At 46.6% G+C, this 21,144-nt stretch overlaps 1 protein-coding gene and 1 pseudogene across 1 annotated transcript in view; both read right to left on the bottom strand.

Annotated features, from left to right (window-relative positions):
- jub (LIM domain-containing protein jub) overlaps window positions 1–21,144 on the bottom strand; it is a 103,919-nt gene that overhangs the window by 17,463 nt on the left and 65,312 nt on the right. Inside the window, exons 2-5 of the mRNA XM_065438096.2 lie at window positions 5,358–5,459; window positions 4,108–4,175; window positions 2,899–2,961; window positions 615–745 (exon numbers count right to left, since the gene is read on the bottom strand). Coding sequence (XP_065294168.1) covers window positions 615–745; window positions 2,899–2,961; window positions 4,108–4,175; window positions 5,358–5,459 — 364 coding nt within the window. The remainder of the gene's footprint in view (window positions 1–614; window positions 746–2,898; window positions 2,962–4,107; window positions 4,176–5,357; window positions 5,460–21,144) is intronic.
- Window positions 9,525–10,774, bottom strand: LOC139056370 (uncharacterized; annotated as a pseudogene).

Genomic DNA, 21,144 nt, shown 5'->3' with positions numbered 1-21,144 from the left:
TTTCCAGGAACCATTTATTTAGTGTTTTTCTAAAGCTCCATTCCATACAGCATTCATGAATTCTTAATTAGAAAATTAGTTTGCAAAAAAGCTTTAAAGATGTTGAGGGAGTATTCGTGCAGTTTTTATTCACAATTAGTCAGCTTGTGTTTAAGACTGGTTGTCTCTGATTTTTTACTAGTCAGTACAGGTATGGCATCTAATTATGTAGAAACAAATATTCGCACTGTAAATACGTATATGCATCTCCAGTTGACTATTCAGTATTCGATACTTACTATCTGTATTCAATTTGAATGAGAAAAATTTGGTATTCGCTCCTCTCTAGTGTATACTCAGTGACAGCACCAAAAATTCAGTTTCTGTCTAATCTTCTAGAAAGCATCATTTTTGTGGAAAGCGCAAATGTTTAACGGAGACACAGAAACAAGAAGACACAATAACTGGCACTCATCCTTATGCATCTCCATTAAATGTTCGCGCTTCACACAAATAATGATGCGACACCAACTAGCCCAGTCAGTTACACTCCTAGGAAGGCGCAGACACAATAAAATGCCATGAAAGAACAGCTAGAAAGAAAGAAAAAAAAAAGAGAGAACACGGAAACTGACTTGTGGTAGTCGTTGACACAGTATATCTTGTTGTCCATGTCAATTGTGAACGGGACACCATCCAAGCATTCATTGCATATGCAACAGCGGAAACAGCCAGGATGGTAAGACTTCCCCATTGCTTGCAGAATCTACAACAAGATTGCACTTTCATGTATAATGGAATATCAATGCTTTTAACAGCAAATTGGGAGAAAAAGGACCTGATCCATATATATGATGGCTTTACAAAGCAAAATGTATGCATGCTTATTCAAGTTAAAACTTTAATTCACCATCTGTTTTTAGAAATCCATGAAACTCTGCAAGTTTTCAACCATGATTAATTATGGCAATCTGCTATGCACTATTGGCGTGAAACCTGAGAATCGAAAATAAGAATAGAAACCTTTACCTTTACTGACCGGGTTGGTGTTAACAAACTAAGCCAAAACCTTAAACCTTCTCCAGATCTAGATTTGATAAATTAAAAAAATTCTACAGTGTACAGGTGTGCACTTGTCCATAATATTGTTCAAGATTTTTTGTCAATCTTTGCAGTGCTCAATCATGACCAGCGACTGGAGGTTAGGGCAGGTAATCTCCAATCTCCCGAAAACTTTCATCTAATCTCTTTTACTAGCATTTCACGTAAGATCTTAGAACACATAATTTTTTCCCATGTTGTGAACGTTTTAGAATCGGACTCATTCTTTACCGCCTGTCAACATGGTTTTAGAAAAATTTTTTCTTGCAAAACCAAACTACTATCTTTTACTAACGACTTATTTGCAAAAGATTGTTCTGGTTTCGATACTGATTCCATGTATCTCGACTTCGCTAAAGCTTGTCAGACTGTTTTTCACAACTTACTTTTTCTTAAGCTTAATGAATGACAAAAATGTTCTTTCTTGGATTAAAGCTTTGTACAAGGTCATTTGTAGTACATAGTCCTCAACAATTCTTCTTCCTCTTGTGCACTTGTAACATCTTGGGGACCACAAGGGTCTTTTCTTAGGAACCTGTTCTTTTTGATTTTTATTAATGACTAACCAGACAGTGTTCACTTTTCTTTTATTAAATTATTTGCAGATTGTGTAAACCACAAAATTACTAGCCGTGATGGCCCTTGTAAACTACAATGTGAACTTGACGGGATTTCTTCATGGTGTAACAACCGGCATAGGAATCTTAATGCTATTAACAAATGTAAATATATTCACAAATCTCGAAGTCTAAACACTAATACTAACACACTTCCTTATATCAACAATAGTGCCAGACTTGGACTCTATTAATAGACTCCTACAAGTATCTTGGGCTTTATATCACCAATAACCTCACATGGAACGCAGACATTTAATATGTGATTAACAATGACAATCGTGCACTAGGGTAGCTACGCCGTACCTTTAAAACTGCACCGAGTGAACTTCAACTAGCCCACTACAAAACACTTGTTCACTCTAAACTAGAGTATGCTTCGACAATCTGGGACCCTTCCCAAACTACTCTAATACAGCTGAAATAGATGCTTAGGGGAGTTGGTACAAGATATTTGGAATTTAGAACAGCGCAAAAGACGGAACACCAGTAAAAGAAGGATGAAGTAAAGGAAGTAAAAGAAGTGCCCTGTCTATGTCCTTCTTTTACTGGTGTTTGTCTTTTGCATTGTTTTAAATTCCAAGTAGTCTAATACAACTCACTGAAAGTATTCAAAATAGTGCTTCTCGTTTCCTATTGTCTAATTATTCTCCTTACACCACTGCTACATCTATGAAGCTTACCATAGTTTACATGATCTCTCACCCCGTCGTATATGTGCATGATTGTGTCTTTTTCATAAGGTCTATAATGTCAGCCCCGCTCTAAATGAACTTATGACACGTCCGTCATATACATCATCCCGTTGTGATCACAAACTTTAAGTTGGTGTACCGCCTTATCGAACAAAGTTGTGCTACGATTCCTTTATTCCAAGAGCAAGTCTGGATTGGAACTGCCTGCCTGCTTCCATCACCACTATTTCAGAAAATTCAAGTTTCAGAACAGCCGTAAACAACACCCCCCCATTGTGTTGAAACTTTAATACTGCACATGTATGTCTGTTGTTCATGTATACCGCTCCTTTCTGTATAGCCTTCGGGCCTGGAAGGTATTATAAATAAACAAATAAATAAACAAATAGGCCTTCCACGCTGATAGCCTCACGCAACATGCTGTCAAGTGCATCCACAGCAGCTGGCAGCATGCCTAGACGACAGAGCTGTAAATCCTATTGTTAAATGCTAACTGGTGTCCTTACCATTTCCATGATCAAGTGTCCACACACTGCACACTTCTCTGCAGTTTGCTGAAAGCCAGAGTACTGCAAAAAAGGCAGAAGAACGTGAAGCCAAAAGTTTGTGAAATTACGGTAAAAACTCACAAGTGAAAAGAAATTGAATGAAAGTGTACATTAAATGTGCCTAATGCACAACTAGATTGATTTACATTAGTCATTTTCAGCTCATTGACGAGATTGCTGAAATGTGCATGGCCACTGGTGCCGTGCTATGTGGCAGAAACACCAGCATGCTAGACTCAGGTGGACAGCACCTGTTTATCAATTCCTGCACGGATATTACGGTATGCAGAATGTGGCATGTACGCAGTGTCATTTAATCACAGTCATGCAGGAACAAGCACACTAATAATTTAATAGGTGAGCGTGCACAGTTATATAAATGGCACAGTATGTTTAAAGCAAGAACCTCACTTCATTAGGTGTGCGTGGATACATTCACGTGAATGAGGTGCATCTACTGCCACCAAGCAACAAAGTTATCGACCCTTAAAATGCCTGTCAGGAATTTGCAAAAAGTTCAAGAAATACTGTTTTCTGTCATTGCATGCCCAGATACAAAGTTACTGCAGTTTCCAAATATATATGACATGTGCATGTTACATAGTTATGCATTCTGCTGCGCGAATGGGAAAACCACGAAATTTCAAATGCACTTGCCAGGACTTTTTGGCTGCGTCATAAAGAGGAACCTCGCTGTAATATTAAAATAGAATAGCCAAGTGCACCACATTCCTGACATTAAACACAAGTCGCAGGACATGCACGTGAGTCAAACCTATCCTGTAGTTCACTACTGCTAATTTGACAAGCTGCAAGTGCGAGGAGTGATAAGGAAGTTTGTTAGTTTGGATGGGGCTCAAAGTTCCAACAAACATTATGCTGAAAAATAAGTGAAGAAAGCATTTTCTTTTCCTTCAACAGGCACTTTGTGTGTAACCTGTATGCGTGCAAAACACTGTTTAGCAATGCTGGGAACACCTTGAATGTTTAGACTGAACTGCTCAGATGTTGTAACTTTGGTTTCATAAAAATTAGCTTAGTCAACGGGTGGCAACTGGATTAAGCTGAAACAGCTAGCACAACAATCCGTTTTTCCAAATTGGGGCTACGCAAAATTTGTCCAAGTAACAAGGATATAACAAAGGGATGTGGAGAAAGGATACAGACCAGGTAGTCCTCTTCACAGTACACCTTGCCATGTACGTTATAGAATGCTTTGCCTCTCAGAGCACGCCCTGCAAATAGAAAATGTCTCGTCAGAAACATTAAATTAGTCAACTTACGTCTAAGTTCAATCCATTCAATGCTCTATACTACTTCAAGTAATTTCCTGGGGCTTTCAACAAGGAAAGGCAGTGCTTGGTTGCTAAAGAATGTTTGGTGCAGACACTTGAGAAGTCTTGCATTATTAAGCTTCCGATTTAAACAATGCAAAATTTTCGAACAAGTTCCAAATTGTTAAAGGTAAACTTCTGACCATATCAGAGAAGTTGTTTTGAATTTCTATGTGCCTTTTGTCATGCATGAGACAGCTGAATTTGTATAGTAGCACAGGAATCATTTTAAGTAAGCAAAAAACACTACCCTGAAACTAAATATAAACAGGGAGGCACAGAAAACTGCTTCTGTGTTTAAGTTGTTGAATGCAATTCAACTCTAAGTTTAATGTAGTCGCTCATGGCAATAAGGGCCATGTTGACTTTGCTTAATGATAGGTTTACAAGGCACCAATGCCCGTGCTGTTGCTCCTGCAACGATGTCATGCATAGCAAGTACACAGTTGCTAGTATAAGCCATCCATTCGTGGGTACTCACCAGCACTACGCACACAAATCTTTAAAATTAATATGTGGAAAAACTGCAAAATGCTTAGTCATGCTGTTCGGTACATATGAGCGTAGTGCTCAGCAAAATGAATCACACAAATTTCACTGAAACTGGTACACCTCAAGGGTCTGTGCCTTCTCTTCAAAATCAATGTATGCACATTTTGTGAAATATTATTTTTGATACAGTTTCAAAGCATAAAAGATTCCCGAAAATCCAGCAGAATCTCACGTCATCATTTGAGAATAAGGTACATTTTTTGACATAAGGACACAAATTTTAACTCATGAAATTGAGAAACTAAACATCAATGTGCCAGTTCTTAATTCTTGTGCCAGGCTATGTGGCATTTGATAATGCAGTGAGGTGTTTCAGCCTTTCACACTTCAAGGGGAATCTTCTAAGCAAATGAGTTGGTACCTGACGGCTGCTTTCAATGAAAGAAGAGAATGTGCCTTAGGCAAATGGAGCAACACCAGAAGAAGAAAAATAAAAGGGGGGGGGGGGGGCTGGTAGTTTCTCATTATAGGCCACACATTCCAGTAAATTCTAGTACTGAGTTACAATGCTCAGCAAAACAGTTTCCTTACCACATGAACAGCAGATGAAGCAGTTAGTGTGGTAGAGGTTGCCCATTGCTTGACAGGCCTGGCCAGCACCTGTCACCTTTTCACCACATGTATGGCAGATACCTGAACAGAATGAACATTATTATTTATTATGTGGAGTGAAAAATGTAAATAAAAGAGTTGCAGACAGACTTACAATTGCCTCTGGAAAGGGGCACAATGCCTCGAAAGAGAGGGAATAAGAAGGGCATGGGAAAGGAAGACTGAGAAATCATGAAGAATAAGAAGAATAAAGAGAGAGGAAGGCTCCAGTAAACCTACTAGGGAGCATTAGGAAGACAGGAAACAGAAAAAGTGTTGCATATCGTCTAGGAAATTCCATGGGGCAGGTAAATTCACTGCTCAGCTTACAGTGTGCCGCCATACAAACTGTACTCAAAGGAGAAAAAGAATGGACTGGTCTTATACCAGGTGAGGCAAATATTAAGTGATACTCAGTCTCAAGCTCCAAGATAACACTGCCACACTTGGGGCCAATCAGACCAAAAGCACATTAACTACTTGCATCAGTTATGACATGAAAAGTATTGTAACGGCAAACTAATGAACTAGGGTAATTCAGGCCCACACTGCAAGCGCAGAGTAAATATGAGCTTTTACTTTATTATGTGCTGTGGGCTGTTGTTCAGTCTCAATTTTAATGTCAATGGCATCACAGCATCTTGAGAATATAGTATCACTACTTGAGCAGTCACCTGTCAGATTATGAAAACAGTGCAATCAGGTCGCGATCGGAGATCGCTGTTCAAGACACGCGTCCAGTTTGCATACAGTTTCACCTCATGGGATTGGCCTAGGCCCCGCCGAAGGGTTGTCATGTCAGTGGGGCCTAGGCCAATCGTGTGAGGTGAAACTGAATGCAAACTGAACGCTTGTTTCGAACGATCCCTGATCGCGCCCCAGGCTGTAGCAATGAGTATAAATGCATGTTAGCATTTTCTAGTGGCTTTATCTCCAGCATGGCTTTTTCATTATGTATACTGGGTAAGTCAATTTCAAAGCTCTAGCTAGTAGGTGACTGGTGCATGATTTATGTAAACTAACAACACTTAGACTGATACTGACCTCGTATTATTTCTTTCAAGGAATGAGGATTTTTTTTACAGAGGCATGACAAAACCAGTATAAAAATAAAGAGAAGATATTTTACATTTTATCATATAGTAGATGCTAGTGAAAAATTATCTTATTACCCAACTGATGCTTACACTTCCTTAGTGCACAGTCCCATGAGTAACTAGCATATGCATTTAGGTACAGTGTAACCCTTATATGTACCCACTGTATGCCAGCTGCTGCTCTTCTAAAAATGAAAAATCATACAGAGAAGTGCTGAAAATGGCAATATTTAAAGTGAAGATGCAACTCCCGAATATAGATAACTAAGTCTTGAAAAGATTGCTTTTAGCAGGAACAATGAAGACATCTTGCTGAATGTTTAAAAGAAGCACTGCTTAAAGCTAAATTTCAACAAAATTTTGGGCTTCGTAAAAAGCTCAGTTTCAGAGAGTGCAGACGTAGAGCAGCCGCTGTGCAATATTTTACTTTTTAAATACAAGTGGATGCGTAACAAAAAGCTCACGAAAATTCCAGTCGTGTCAGGTTTTTACTCGCACAAGAGCACGCAGTCGATTTCAAACTGACCTTCGACTAAAGCTTGACTAGCTGTCTAATCACTTACATTTTTAACAACACCTATGCAAGTGCTCTTATTTCTTACTATACAATGTTGTGCAACGCTCCACATTACTGTACACCGCTGTAAGGGAACTGAACAAAGCATGTGGAGGCTCCAGTGCCAGTTGAACTCATGCTAGGCCACCTTGCTTGCACAGAAAAGTGGATCGAACACCATAATCAAGAATGAGGAAGCTCCTGCATGCTCTCTGACCTGACAACCAGTGCTTCGTGAGCCTACAGTAAAAAACAAACCGTATGCCTGCTGCAATGAGTAAAAACAAATGCACCCTGTACAATAGCAACTGATCTGTTTTCCCATTTGAAAGGCTACTGCTTTCCTGCATCACTAAGGCTCGTATTGATGCCAACAAATCTCTACAATTATTTTTGCATGATCTGACTTGCAAAAGTTGGGAACTATGAACCAGGTGCACATTTTGTATATTTCAGATTTTTTTTTTTTTACTCTCAGTAGTTACATATTGCAAATTATTACTTTCATTTGGGTTCTTGAGGTGCTTCTTAGTAGTTTCACATAAGAATTCTCAAAAATTGTCAGAAATTACTACTCCTACACATCCATTCAAAACACTAGTGATCAGGCTATAATTTTATGTATCACAGTATACCTGGTGACTACGTCTTGAAATAATATGTTAAACCATAAAAATACTGAAAATGAGCATATTTCTAGCGACAATGAAAGAGTTAAGACATCTATAGGTGCCAATTACTGTCCTTTAGGCATGTATCGGCTCAATTAAGAATTTATGCTGTGCATCTAAAGATCAATTATGACTTTCTAAGGAGCAATGCCCACTAAATCCCCGTTTTGTGAAATTAATTTTACTTTCTCAATAAAACAGAATGATACAGGTTTCGAAGGTTATGAGATTTAGCTGAAATCTAGTGTGGCTAGATACCACAAGTTGTGAAAGCAGTGCCAAACAAGCACCATTCTAATATTTTCAGGTTTCATTTTGTGCCTTATCTCACCAATATTGGTTCATATGAAGAAAAGAAACTTTAAACATCCACCGAACCTAGATGCACATAATTGTACTTCAGAACGTTGGATGATCCAATGCCATCAGGAATTGCAGCATGTTTGCCTGTCAGAAACTTTGACAATTCTGTCAGTACCGAGAACAGGGGATTTTTTACCCGAGACAGATTGAAGTTTCGAACTAACTCTATCAGCAACAGGTCCATTGGGGGATGGTGGTGAACCTTTCCTGAACATCCGAAGTGAACCCCACATTCGGAATCAAAGTTGTGCCAGAGCACTCTAGTTTCTTGATGATGTCGGCCAGAAACGCAAAGTGAGCACACAAGTATGCTAAGGAACCTTCAAATGTATCTTTGCGTACAGCAGTTTGAGCCCTTCTCATAGCAACCCTCTAGTTTGCTCCAAAGCTGTTAAAGGCCAACTGCAGCGAAATTTTGGGCTGCGTAAGAAGCCTCGTTTAAGATGGTGTACATATGAGGAGCCCCCGAGCAAAATTTGACGTTTGAGATAAGAACGAAAGTGTCACTAGAAGCTTGCCAAATTAGTCGTTTTTGATACCGAAACTGAGAGAAAAAAAATTCCATTGTGGTTCGCTGGAAGTGACGCATGACCTGGAACGCTAGGCTAGCTGTTAGAAGAACTAAATATTCAATATCGACAATGAAATGCATCAGTGTACCCTTTGTATCAGGTGTGCCTTTTCGTACACCCCAAACACCCCCAGCCTTTGGAGCTCACGGTACTACAGCGACTGAGTGAAGACCACGTCACCTAGAGGAAGTTAAGCCGGTGACATTACGGTTAATAGCAAGGAGAAGGAAGGAAAAGAGGGAAGTTCAGAATATATGATTGGATGGCGCATGTATACACGGACCTTGCAACAAGCATTTTTTAATGAAACCCCTGACCTATCGCTGACTATATAAAGGGAGTCCCACGTAGCTGGTCAGAACTAAGGTAACATTGTTTGCCATCGCTTGGAGCAAGTCAGGCTATCTTTTTTTGTAGTTTGCCTAACGACATGAATAGTCATTATTAATTAACTTCTCAAATATTATAATCAGGGCAAAATTGTCAATCAGAAAATTGCAGGCCATCAAGCAAAATTCCCGATTCATCTTTCTGTTGCTGTAAACGTGTTACATAAAAGTTTTTTTCAAGGCCGTAAAAAGCCCGCAAAAGCACGTGAAAAGGGCCGCTGCAACGAGTCGCGCAAGACTTTTCCAAGTTTTGCGGGCTTTCCTACAGACAGACCTGCTACAGAGAGTGCAGATCCACAGGCATAGTGACAATACAAAAAAAATTACCGACGATTACGTTACTTCCTAATGCGAAATTTGAGCGCAGCAAATAAGCTGTTTCACCTTTTCGATAGATTGAGGCAAAGAAATCGAGCAACACATGTATGCGCTATCACAGAATTTTTTTTTTATTTTTCACACGTATTCCTTTAACAAAGACTCCACTAACAGTTCTTGACAGTCATGAAGGAAGCTTTGTGGTCGGAGAAATAGACTGATATATGTTCGACTTGGTACACCAATGCTTGATTCTCAAAGACGAGATCTATACAAGTGCCTCGCGAGGTTGTCACAGCCGTGGGACGCGTTACGAGCGAGAGGAACGGGATGTTCTCCCGCATAAGTGTTAGGAAATTGCTGTTTGTGTTTATGTCAACATTAAAGTCCCCCACTACTAACATCGGTGTGGATCGATGGACGGTTAATGCGAGTTGCAGGAAGTGCACGATGTCTTTCGTGAGTGCGGTAGGGGCGAAGTAGGCAGCTACTACCAGCAAGCCGTTGGGCAACTTTGCGGCGCACAGTTCGCCAACTTCATGTGACGTGCCAAACATTTCGACTGGTATTGCAGAGAGACCTGTGCGCAAGTAGATAGCGACTCCCGCCGCTCTGTTGTGGTCTCTGCGAGCACCACAGCAGTATAGGAAATCTATGATTTCGAGAGGCTCTTCGGGATCCATCCAGGTTTCAGCAAAGCAAAGTACAGAGGAATGGCGCAGAATGTGATCGTGGTGTACGTCCTTGGCATGTGCGGCAAGGGAGCGTACGTTAAGAGCGGAGATCAACAAGTAGTGCGCTGTTCAGTCATGGCGAGGCACTTGGGCGTGATGGTGTCAAGTTTGTGGGACTGCAACCGACGAAATTCATCGGCTAGCTTTCTGTCCGGATTGGCTTTTCCGTGGTAGAATGTGAAGTCGTTGTCAACATTGGTCAGGTAGAGTCCGTTGATGTCTGTAGCGCGACTCAGTGCCACGTATACCAACTTCTGTGGATGATTCTTGGCGTAGGAGTACACGACTTCATCATATGTGCCACCCTGTGATTTATGAATGGTAATGGCGCTCGCCTGCACAACGGGAAGGAAGCTGGCATCTTCTTACCGATACCTTCGTCTTCTTATCGATAACGCAGGTGACGGTACGCCTTTCAATCGGTATCCAGTTCGGTTGAATGTCTCTGTTGAGCTTGCGTAACTGGTGTGATTTTGCGGCCGCTACGGTTCCGATCGCAAGTTTGGAGCCAAGCTCCCCGAACTGCAACCATATGCGTAGCGGTTTCCCATGGGTGTCGTTTTCGATGAATTTCAGTGTTCCCACCGATCCATTAACAAGGCCATCGGAAACATCCACGTTGAGGGTGATCATGTAAGGTTTGCCAATGCACAGCATTATATTTGCTGGCAAATTTCCTATTTCGGCCTTGGGTAACGTTTCGACCTTACGCATGGCCTCTGTTTGATCTTGCATAGACCTACACCCAACGATTGTATCCTGTGCCGTGCATGGTACAGCATTATCCTGTGCTACTATGGCCTTTGTTGTGTTGTAGTAATCAGATTCCTTGTTGGAGTAGAACAAGCGTATGCCACCGGGGCAAGAAGCTTCTGCTTCCTGCTGTGGAACGAACCGACTCTCGATAAGCGAGATTTCCTCGGGGTCTAATTCGACACCATCTCCAATTTTGGAAAGCAACGTGGAGAACCTGAGATTGTTTTGTCGTACCACTTTAATGAGTGCAAAGTAGGCGAGATGGTGCCACGCGATTTCTGTGTTAAACACGTCGTCTGTTTTGACGCGCTTGAACACCTCAGCTGCACGAACGGGGGGAAGCTGACGCAGGTCCCCACAGAGAATGACGTCCAACCCTCCGAAGGGCTGCAGATATTTGCAGGTGATGGAGCGGAGCCGCGAGTCGATTCTGTGAAGTATATCAGCAGACATCATGCTAACTTCGTCGATAATCACGCATCTGACATTCCTGAAAGCATAACGGAAGGTGTTCAACTCGTTGTCCCTGAGTCCGCTGTCTGTCTTGAGGCTAAGCTTGAACGCTGCGTGCACAGTTACTCCGCCTAGTGCCACCGCCGCCTTTCCTGTTGTAGCGCAAGCCACATATGCGTTTAGATTGTATGGGCCAGCAGGGTTACAGTACCTGTTGTAGAGGTCCATGATCAGGCGCAGTACAAATGTTTTGCCGCATCCAGCCACTCCCGTGAAGAATATTTGCAGTGGTGGAGAGTTCGGAGTTGTCAGTCGGTGTAGGACTTCTCGGACGATCTCGTACTGCTCATCATTTGTCTTCCGCATGGTGTCCAGGTACTGATCTCTGCTCATGATGTCTTGGCGCGTGCACACGGCGGGGCATTGTTTAAACGGGGCATTGGACTCGACTGCACCAATGTCTTGGAGATCAGAGTCGTCGTTCTCCATGGCTGCCGGGTGCACGGTCACATCGGAAATCTCAGAAGCCGTCTCCGGTTCCTCGTTATTGGGTCGTATCAGGGAATTACAAACCGCACGGAGGTCTTCAATATTAACATCACTCTGATAGCGTGATTTGTGCTCCCGAATGACGTCAGTGTTTTCCTCGTATAGCCGCTCGAAACAATTTTGGTCTAAGATGTTCACCTCCTTACGAAACGGAAAGAAGAGTAGGACATGTTCTCTCTTGAAGTTAACTGAATTGTCGATGCAGTAACCGCGGTAGCGAAGTATCACTCGCTGAACTCTCTTCTTGCAGGTGTAGATGTTGTAGTCTGTAGCGAACTCTGCCAGAGTGACGGCTTCCAATTCAGGCGCGCGGTCTTCGTAGCGCTCGATCATAGTCCTTTTCCAAACGTCCGTGCTAGATTCGTCCAAGCGTTCCTCCTCCATTTGAGCGTTAGACTTCCGGATGCGCGTCCTTTCCTCAGGCCAGGCAGTGTTTACAAAGACAATTTTGCGACTAGCCTGCGACATTCCTGCTTGAGCAAACACCAGGCGGCCTCCTGTGCTGAGAGCTCGATCGCATTGAGCATCTTCACGCCCAAGTGTCTCAGTGCCTGCGTGTAATCCATGTCCCCCTTATCCTTGACAATTTCTTGCACCGCACGGTTCAGATTGGACATACCTCGATTGGCCTTATTTACATACTCTACCACGTAGGCAGCACACGCGTACGTGTCGAGCACGATCTGAAGATCCATGTTTGAATCTAGAACGGACGCCACCCATGGGTTAAAGTAATTAACCCGCTTTTGCTGCACGGTACGGGGTAGCATGACGGTGGGACGAGGTGTACCTGCTCGGAGAACCGAAATGTACTGCTCCCTGTCCGTGATGCCGTGATGTTCCCAGAACTGCTGTAGTGAATCATAGTTGGTCGTTTCCAAAGCCTGGTGCATGGCTTGGTACTTGATTTGGAGCATCTCGATGTGTTTCTTCTGCGCCTCACTCTCCACACTCGGGAAAGGCACTACGACCATGGGTTCATCAATGGGCATGAAGGGGACGTTAAAGCGGCACTTGGTGCTGTTGCGCTTGTAGCAGGTGTGGGTGTGTTGGTGCACCTGCGTGCGCTCCCGCTTCAAGTACGTGGTGTCCAGCGAAAGCAGAGTAGTGGCCATTTCCAGAGTTCGGGGCATGTGCATGGAGAGTTCCTCATCGGGGGCATCATCAAGCCAGAGAAGAATGTGCGCGTGTGCCGACCCGCGATGTTGAAATTCGATGCGTTTAAAGTAGTCGACCACTACGGAAGGGGGATATCCGGGTATTCTGGAGTATGTTTAGAATGATGCGCACCAGGCGGTCGAAGTAGATGGCACAGACTACCGGATCGTCATTTACTAGCTGGGCACGATAAATGCTGTTCATTTCCTCTACGGGAACTGCATTCTCATCAGGTTGTAGGCGAAGTCGCTGAAGCAACACTAACAGCTCGGGCCAGTGCAATTCCGAGGCAGACAGTGTGAGGAACGCCGTAGGCTTACCCAGTTGGCGGATCATGGCAAAGAGGTCTTTCTTGCGCCTGGCCCAGTACTGCACGGTATTGGGTATGCCATGCATAAAAGCCATGTCATGTTCTACCGCTTCCTGAACGAAGTCCTTGTCGAGTAGCTGTTGTTTCGTTAGGGTTTCCACCGCTCTGACGTTGCGGAAGGCCACAGACATGTCGCTGGCTACTCGGTGCCTAAACACTTTCATGGCCATGTACAGTACGTGTTGTGGGGTGGCACCTCGACGATCAGACCTGCGGATCTCGCTCATGGCGTGCGTGAAGACGGTTGGTTTGGCACTGGCGTCCACTCGGCGTGGTTCACCGAGGTAAATCTGTGGGAATGAGAGCTCCTCCGCATGTTCGTCGTAAAGAATGCTCAGGGGCTTCTTTCCCTCACCGGGAGCAATGACAAGAAACTTGTCTTCATCCCATATCAAGGTGTGCTGAGCCAACGTCATGGCTGTGGCCGCCTGGATGGGATCGTTGAGGTCCGCGCATTCCGGGAGCGACTCAATTTCGTCCTGCTTGTCCACTTCAGTGATATCACCCAAACGGGCAAAGTCGCACTTGATGTTGTAGTGCTTGTATAGTGTGCTATCGCAAAGCACCTTGAGCCACGGCAGCAAATCACATTTTCTCACTGCCCCCGCCAAGTAGGTCGTCTTCGCGAGAATACGCCGCTTCAGATGCACATTGAGAGCGCGGTCTTGTTCGATGGCACGGGGCAACGATGTAACCATCTCGTCCACGTCAACGCAAACGTTCACAACTGGACCCTTAATGCCATATTGGCCTCCGCCGTGCATCAGTCGTCGCACTTGCATGAATGGGATTCGCGGAGATACGAGTCTTACACTCACCGCATTAAGTTGTGGAAGGTGCGCTGGCCTCGAGGGATATTTGTAACCGTTTGTTGTCGAAAAATGAGGAATGTCACCTTTCCGCACAGATTGCATGCATGAAGAACACAGTCTGAATTGACACAAGTCCGAGTTGGGAAACGCACACCGGAGATTCTCACGGCACGTATCCGGAAGCGGTTTCACGTCATTTTGGAACCAGAGCCGATCACACACGGAACACAAACTTCCAAACGGATTGTCTGTAAACTGTCGCCGGAAAGCATTTGTTGCACCCTGACTGTTTGCGAGCCTTTGTTTGCGTTTGGCCTCGGCCTCGCGAACGGTAGAGTCTTCTCTGCGACGGCGGCGATGAGCCTCCGCTTCGGCGGTGCGAACGGCAGGGTCTTCTCGACGGCGGCGATGAGCCTCCGCTTCGGCGGCGGCGCTTAGCCTCTGCTTCGGCGACGCGTACTCCTGGATCATCTCGACGGCGGCGACGGTAAGCTTCTGCTTCGGCGGCACGCACCTCTGGATTCTGACGGCGACGGCGCTGGGCCTCTGCTCTGGCAGCTCGTTTAGCAGCAGCAGCAGCAGCAGCAGCAGCAGCAGACGGAGGACTTCCATCGGTCGTCTCGCTCATGGCTCAGAAAGAACTGGCAGATAATTTCGCAGTGGCGAACGGCAGCGGCAATTTCGGCTCGGGCGGTGTACATATACACATCCGCCGCCACCGATCTGGCTCTCTGATTGCCACCGCACAGGGCGAACGGCAGCGGCAATTTCGGCTCGGGCGGTGCACATATACAGATCCGCCGCCACCGATCTGGCTCTCTGATTGCCACCGCACAGGGGTTGCATTGAAGGAGGAGCGAAGAAAGGAATTAAAGGGGTTGGGACACCAAATTTTGAGGCTTTAAAAAGCATGTTGTAGGCTGCTTCCGTATGCAAGGACACCCAGAACGAGGTATCGGACGCTGCAAACATTTCAAAATAATTTTAATTCAGCTCCAAAAAGTCATTAAAAACTCCTTCTCGTAGTCGAGACCCATCGCTAGCGCGGCAGCTACTACGTCAAGGTGGAGGAACGAAAATATTGACGTCATAGCACACCAGCACAAAAACGTGACGTATGATGAGTAGCGATGAAATGCCGATTACGGAGCCTGGTGAGCCGAGCGACCGAGCATAGCCTCCACTATGGCCGAGCTACAGGCATATAGAAATCCTTTCTTAATGCAAAGAAGTGGTAAGGCGTGCAGACACGGACACAGGAGGAGAGAAGTGGGCAACACGAACGCCGCACGGCGGCCCGCGAATGGCAAACTGCGTGCGGCGAGTTGCCGTGCTGACGGGCCTTTGCACGTTTTAGTGTAAAACAGTAGCCGGCCGACTCCGAAAGGGACCAGGATATGCGGCGTTCGTGTTGTCCGCTTCTCTCCTCGCATAGTCGCATAGTTCGGCAGCTCGGAGCGGTCTCTCCTTCGCTTGGCCTTTCTCAATGTGAAGGCCCGTCCACGTTGCCGGCACGGAAACTCGCCGCACGCCGTTTGCCGTTCGCGGGCCCCCGTGCGACGGCGGTTTTGCTCGCGAACGGCGAGATTTCCTAGCCGTACAGAGCAGGGGCCCGGGACCCATTTGCAGCCGTACGGCGAAGCGGCCAATCAGCGTCCGAGGAGTAGTCACTCTGTGCACCGACGGCAGCTTCACCGCCTCTGATCATTCGGCGCCGCCGATATCGTGGCTAAGCCTTTTCCGGTTCACTTCGAAGCTAAAGCTTACGGCGCTTCGGAATGAATCACCGACCCTCACAAGCCGCAATATTTTCTTACCGTTGTTGTCGCTCTTAGCAATAAATATAATAATCGCGACATGCACTTCGAATCGCCAGTTGAACTCTGCTGGCAGAGCACGCGTATGCGCGAGCAGACGACGCAGCATAGTTTTACGTCACTATTTTTTGTGGCCCACGTGACCAAGCCATGTTGCGATTCCTCCTCTGTGACGTCATAGCATCCCCCGGAGCCCAGAAACCGAAATCGCTCAGTATAATAATGCTATTGTTAAATTATTTATCGGATATGTATGAATCCCGCTGTGTGTATCGTGCTCCCCGAAGCATGACGCAACGTTTGAATCAACAAACGCATGAACGAAAATTTTGATGTCTCCACCCCTTTAAAGGGCCCCTGAAACGGTTCGGACAAATTTTGTAGGCGCGTAGGGTACAGCTTAAGTAGAACATTCGCACCACAATTTAAGTGAAGCGTTACGTATTAATGGAGCTGCAAGCGATTAGAAGTTACCCTCCTCCCTAGCTATGCTTTTCCTCCTCAACTCGCTCGCCGAGCGAGCGGCGCTAAGCTCCGCCTTCACTGGTTCAGCGTCACGATGCGACGTCACATCGCTCACTTCCGGTTGTTTAGGAGCACGCCCCCTCCCGCGCGAGACCTCTCCGCTAGCCGCTTGGCCGTCGACCGAGAGCTATCGAAGCAGCGTGCGTTGCGAGCATTCTGTCGTAGCGCCGAACGTGTCCGGTACTCCGCTAAAAACAGGCAAGCTGGTCATTTCGGCAAATGACTGCAGGCATAAACTCAAGCTGATGAAGGAACTTTAGCGTAGACGTACGTGAGCAGCCTGATCGGTCTGTACGGTCCAGACACTTGCTGGCGCAGCGCTTAACCAGTCAAACAAAGCGCTAATATTGCTCTAACCAAGTGTAAAGCATTTTAAACATTTATAAATCAACGTGTTGATGATTACACTCCTGCGAAAAATACACACCAGCAGCAAAGAATACACTTCGTTGCTGCTACTGTGTATGGTTGAGCTCTGTGCCACCAGGTGGCTGCACCGTGCAGACCGTTCACATTTGCCCTTCTGCTCATCTCGTGGCTCATCCCGGCACAGTCAAGCGGCCAGACCCTGTCCCCTTGCGCTTGCGTTTGCCCTAATACTGGACTCGCGGTTTGCAGGTCGCTAGGTTTGCAGTCCACAAGGCAACAAAGTCGAATCATAGTGCTCGCGAAAAGACTGAGACCGACTCTGACCGCGGAGCTCTCTTCAAAATGGAGTACGTTGTAACACAAGCAGGCGACACTTGCTGTGTGCCGGAAGTGCTGAAGTGTACTAAAAAACTATTCTTATGTATTCTCTTTAAGTTATTTTCTTTTTACAAAAACAAAGTAACTAACATTCCAACTATTACGAGCATCATTTGTTCACCATAAAGTTGGAAAAATTATCGACCACGTGCCCTGGTCAGCCAATCAGATAGCTCGCCCATGTGACGTAATATGGGTTATTTGCATCATATGGGTAGGGGCGGCTTAAAATTCCGCCGAGCAGTGCGCTGCGATCGGCAGCGATGGGTATTTTTAAAACCTTATAATAAATTACACGCTTTACGCAGAGCACTTAGATGCATCAATTAATGATCAGAAGAACGTACTCTAACGACTCAGTACGTTTGTAGAAAATCGCCAAAATCGTTTCAGGGTCCCTTTAAGTTCGAGCCGGCGCTTTGACAACCGGAGACTCGCAGGAAGAGGGGGGAGGGGGGCGGCGTGTACACCCAGCGGCAAACGATGGGGGCAGAAGCGCGCGCAGCAAGCGGACAACACGATAAAGGGAGGAGGGAAGAGATAGCAGCGAATGACTGATGCCGCTGACGCCGATAGTGAGTCAACCCCAGCTGCGGAGTTGGTTTCAGGGACAACGCCGCCGATGCCGACACAAACAATATGATACCCTCGCTTCCGCAGCGCTAAGAACCAGGTCTAGCCGTGGGAAGGTGGTCACGTATTCGTCGACGTGCCGGGGCCTACGTGAAATAACCGGCGCGTCGGCAACTGAAGAGCGCCCTATCCGCCACACAAGAACAGGGGGGGGGGGGACCCTTTCCTCCTCTTTCTGCATGGCGGCGACGGTGTTCTATGCAGTCACGTTATCTTGACTCTCTAGCGGCGTCAGCGGCATCCAGCGGTATCAGTCGGTCGCTGCTAGCGCTGGGGGGATGAAAGGGGGGCGGAGCTGGTTACGAGGCCGACGACAACGCCGACGACGACGCGAAACCCAGGATCGGACGCCAAAGAGCTGCGCTCTAAAACGGCAGCTGTTATAAAACTACGGCTGCTACTGTAGCAGCCGCTACAGCGTATGTAGTCCGGAGACACGGCTTTCGATTGATACCCATCCCGACTCTCTACACATGGCGTAACACTATCCCACAAGCGATTTTTGAAACACAGTCGTGCAAATGCACGTGGTATCTATAAAAATCCGATCATATCACGGCGAAAGCATTGGAAGCTGTGGCCGAGTGGTTTAAGCACTCGCACCTGTCGTTGCGCGTTGTGTTGGCCGCGGTTCGATTGCGTGATATATTTTAAGGCGTAAGCCTTAGTTGGGGGAGCATGGAGAGATACAGCGCTTGTGGTGTCTTCTTGTCCCGTCTCTCGTCTACATTTTGCGCTGTTAAGAGCAAGATGGAGAGGAGGCGCCAAGCCAGTAGCGCTGTGCGAATGGGCGCGTGAGAGAGCGCGGACATACGCGTGGTGGTGCGCGCACATCGGCGACAAACCTTGCAGCCATACGGCACGGCTATGATAGCATCCCATGCTCGCGGCCACGGCGGCGTCCGTTCGCAGAACAGTTCAGACAACAGCAAGAAAGGCAATCATAGATAGGCTTTCGCCTATCGCAGTTTAACGCCACGTAGGGCTGAGTTCGACAGTATCCCGCCAGATGGCCGAAACACAAAACTCAAGATTTGGTTTCGTTTTCTCACGGCCGGTCTCTAGGGGTGCGCGCGCGTCTCTCTTGAAGAAGGAAAGCGCGCGCTCCCATAGAGACCGGCCGTGGTTTTCTTCAGGATCTTGATATTATATTTTCTATGTTTATTTACTAAAACGTAAAAATGGGTTGTTTATTAGGTCATCATATTTTATTTCTTGGACAAGATAACAACAAGCATGCGCATGTCTTTGTGTTACGTTAAAAAAAAATAAGCTGTTTCACCTTTTCGATAGATTGAGGCAAAGAAATCGAGCAACACATGTATGCGCTATCACAGAATTTTTTTTTTATTTTTCACACGTATTCCTTTAACAAAGACTCCACTAACAGTTCTTGACAGTCATGAAGGAAGCTTTGTGGTCGGAGAAATAGACTGATATATGTTCGACTTGGTACACCAATGCTTGATTCTCAAAGACGAGATCTATACAAGTGCCTCGCGAGGTTGTCACAGCCGTGGGACGCGTTACGAGCGAGAGGAACGGGATGTTCTCGCGCATAAGTGTTAGGAAATTGCTGTTTGTCTTTATGTCAACATTAAAGTCCCCCACTACTAACATCGGTGTGGATCGATGGACGGTTAATGCGAGTTGCAGGAAGTGCACGACGTCTTTCGTGAGTGCGGCAGCGGACTCACGAAAGCGGTATCGGTCGCTGCTAGCGCTGGGGGGATGAAAGGGGGGCGGAGCTGGTTACGAGGCCGACGACAACGCCGACGACGACGCGAAACCCAGGAACGGACGCCAAAGAGCCATTTGTGTAGCCAGCCCTCCTCCACAGTCTCTCCTCCTCCCTTCCATCATCCTCCCTCGCCCGGAGAGCCGACAGCGCGCATGCGCGGCGGCGGAGCAGATTCGTCGGCGAGCTGGTTACGAGGCCGACGACAACGCCGACAACGACGACGCGAAACCCAGGAACGGACGCCAAAGAGCTGCGCTCTAAAAAGAAAGAAACGCCAAGTTAAGCCACGCGGTTCCTTGCAGCCGCAAAAATGAATGCCGAGTTCAGCAATCTTCATTTGCACGTATCGAAAATTTCAAAACACGGCTGCGCTTCTTGGGCATGATCAAATAAAGCGGCACAAAACAAGAGAACGCTGACGCATGTGGCAATTCCAGAGCAAGGATCACAGGCGCCTCCCCCGCGTTCGATGTTGAGCGCCCCCGAAAGGGCTCGCGACAAGATAAAACACATAAAGTGCCGCCGGGTGGTTATGCTGGCGCTGGGGCGCGGCACTGCCGTTATCGCCCGCGCGGCGTTACCGCACGCGCGCGCTTCTATGGACGCACCAGTCGTCGCGCCACCAACGATAATGAAAGAGAGAGAGAGAGAGAGAGAGAGAGAGAGAAGAAGCGAACTAGCACTATACTTCTAAAAGGAAAAAGAAGCGAAAAGCGAGGAGGAAGACCGGCGGAGCACACACACACACACACACACACACATGCACAGTGCGTGACTCAAGCAGTCGCATGAGTCAGTGTCCCTGGCAGCAGGCGCGTACAGACTACCACCACCGCCGCCGCCACAGCAAGAAGGGGGGGGGGGGGGGTCTGGAGGTGACCCCCAAGGCGATCGCCTCACCTACCTGTTTGTTCGGCGGCGCGCTCGCACGCAGGCGCGCACACACACACAGACATGTACACGGCAGAGGCGGGCATCCCCCCCCCCCTCCCCCCTGCTAACAAGCCGCGGCCGAAAAGCCATTCGCGTGTGACGGCACCGCGCACGGTAATGCACACTGCCAGCCAAGCACGAAGAGCTCCGGCCCCAATCCTCGGGGCTCCTGACGAGTTCAAATTCGCCGCGCTTCGGGCATGAATGAACAGAGGCATTATATATATATATATATATATATATATATATATATATATATATATATATATATATATATATATATTGCTTTTGTTATATGAACACTCGCCACACCCATTACCAGCCCGCTTGCCAGCGGATATTTACAAAAAGAAACTGACCCCCACAAAAAGAGAAAGAAGTTCTAGGAAAGCCAGGATCCATCCCCAACAGAGGCGACGGAAACGAAGCTACAGTTACAGCGAGTGGAATGAAAACGGAATTCTGCCTCATAACCAGTGCCGGTACGGCTGCCGCTCACTCGATGCTTTCGCCTACACGAAGTGTGCACATCG

This window comes from Dermacentor albipictus, chromosome 1, assembly GCF_038994185.2.
Source record: "Dermacentor albipictus isolate Rhodes 1998 colony chromosome 1, USDA_Dalb.pri_finalv2, whole genome shotgun sequence".
NCBI classification, from domain to species: Eukaryota; Metazoa; Arthropoda; class Arachnida; order Ixodida; family Ixodidae; genus Dermacentor; species Dermacentor albipictus.
The sequence above is the reverse complement of the archived record's forward strand: the minus strand, read 5'-3'. Positions and strand labels throughout refer to the sequence as shown.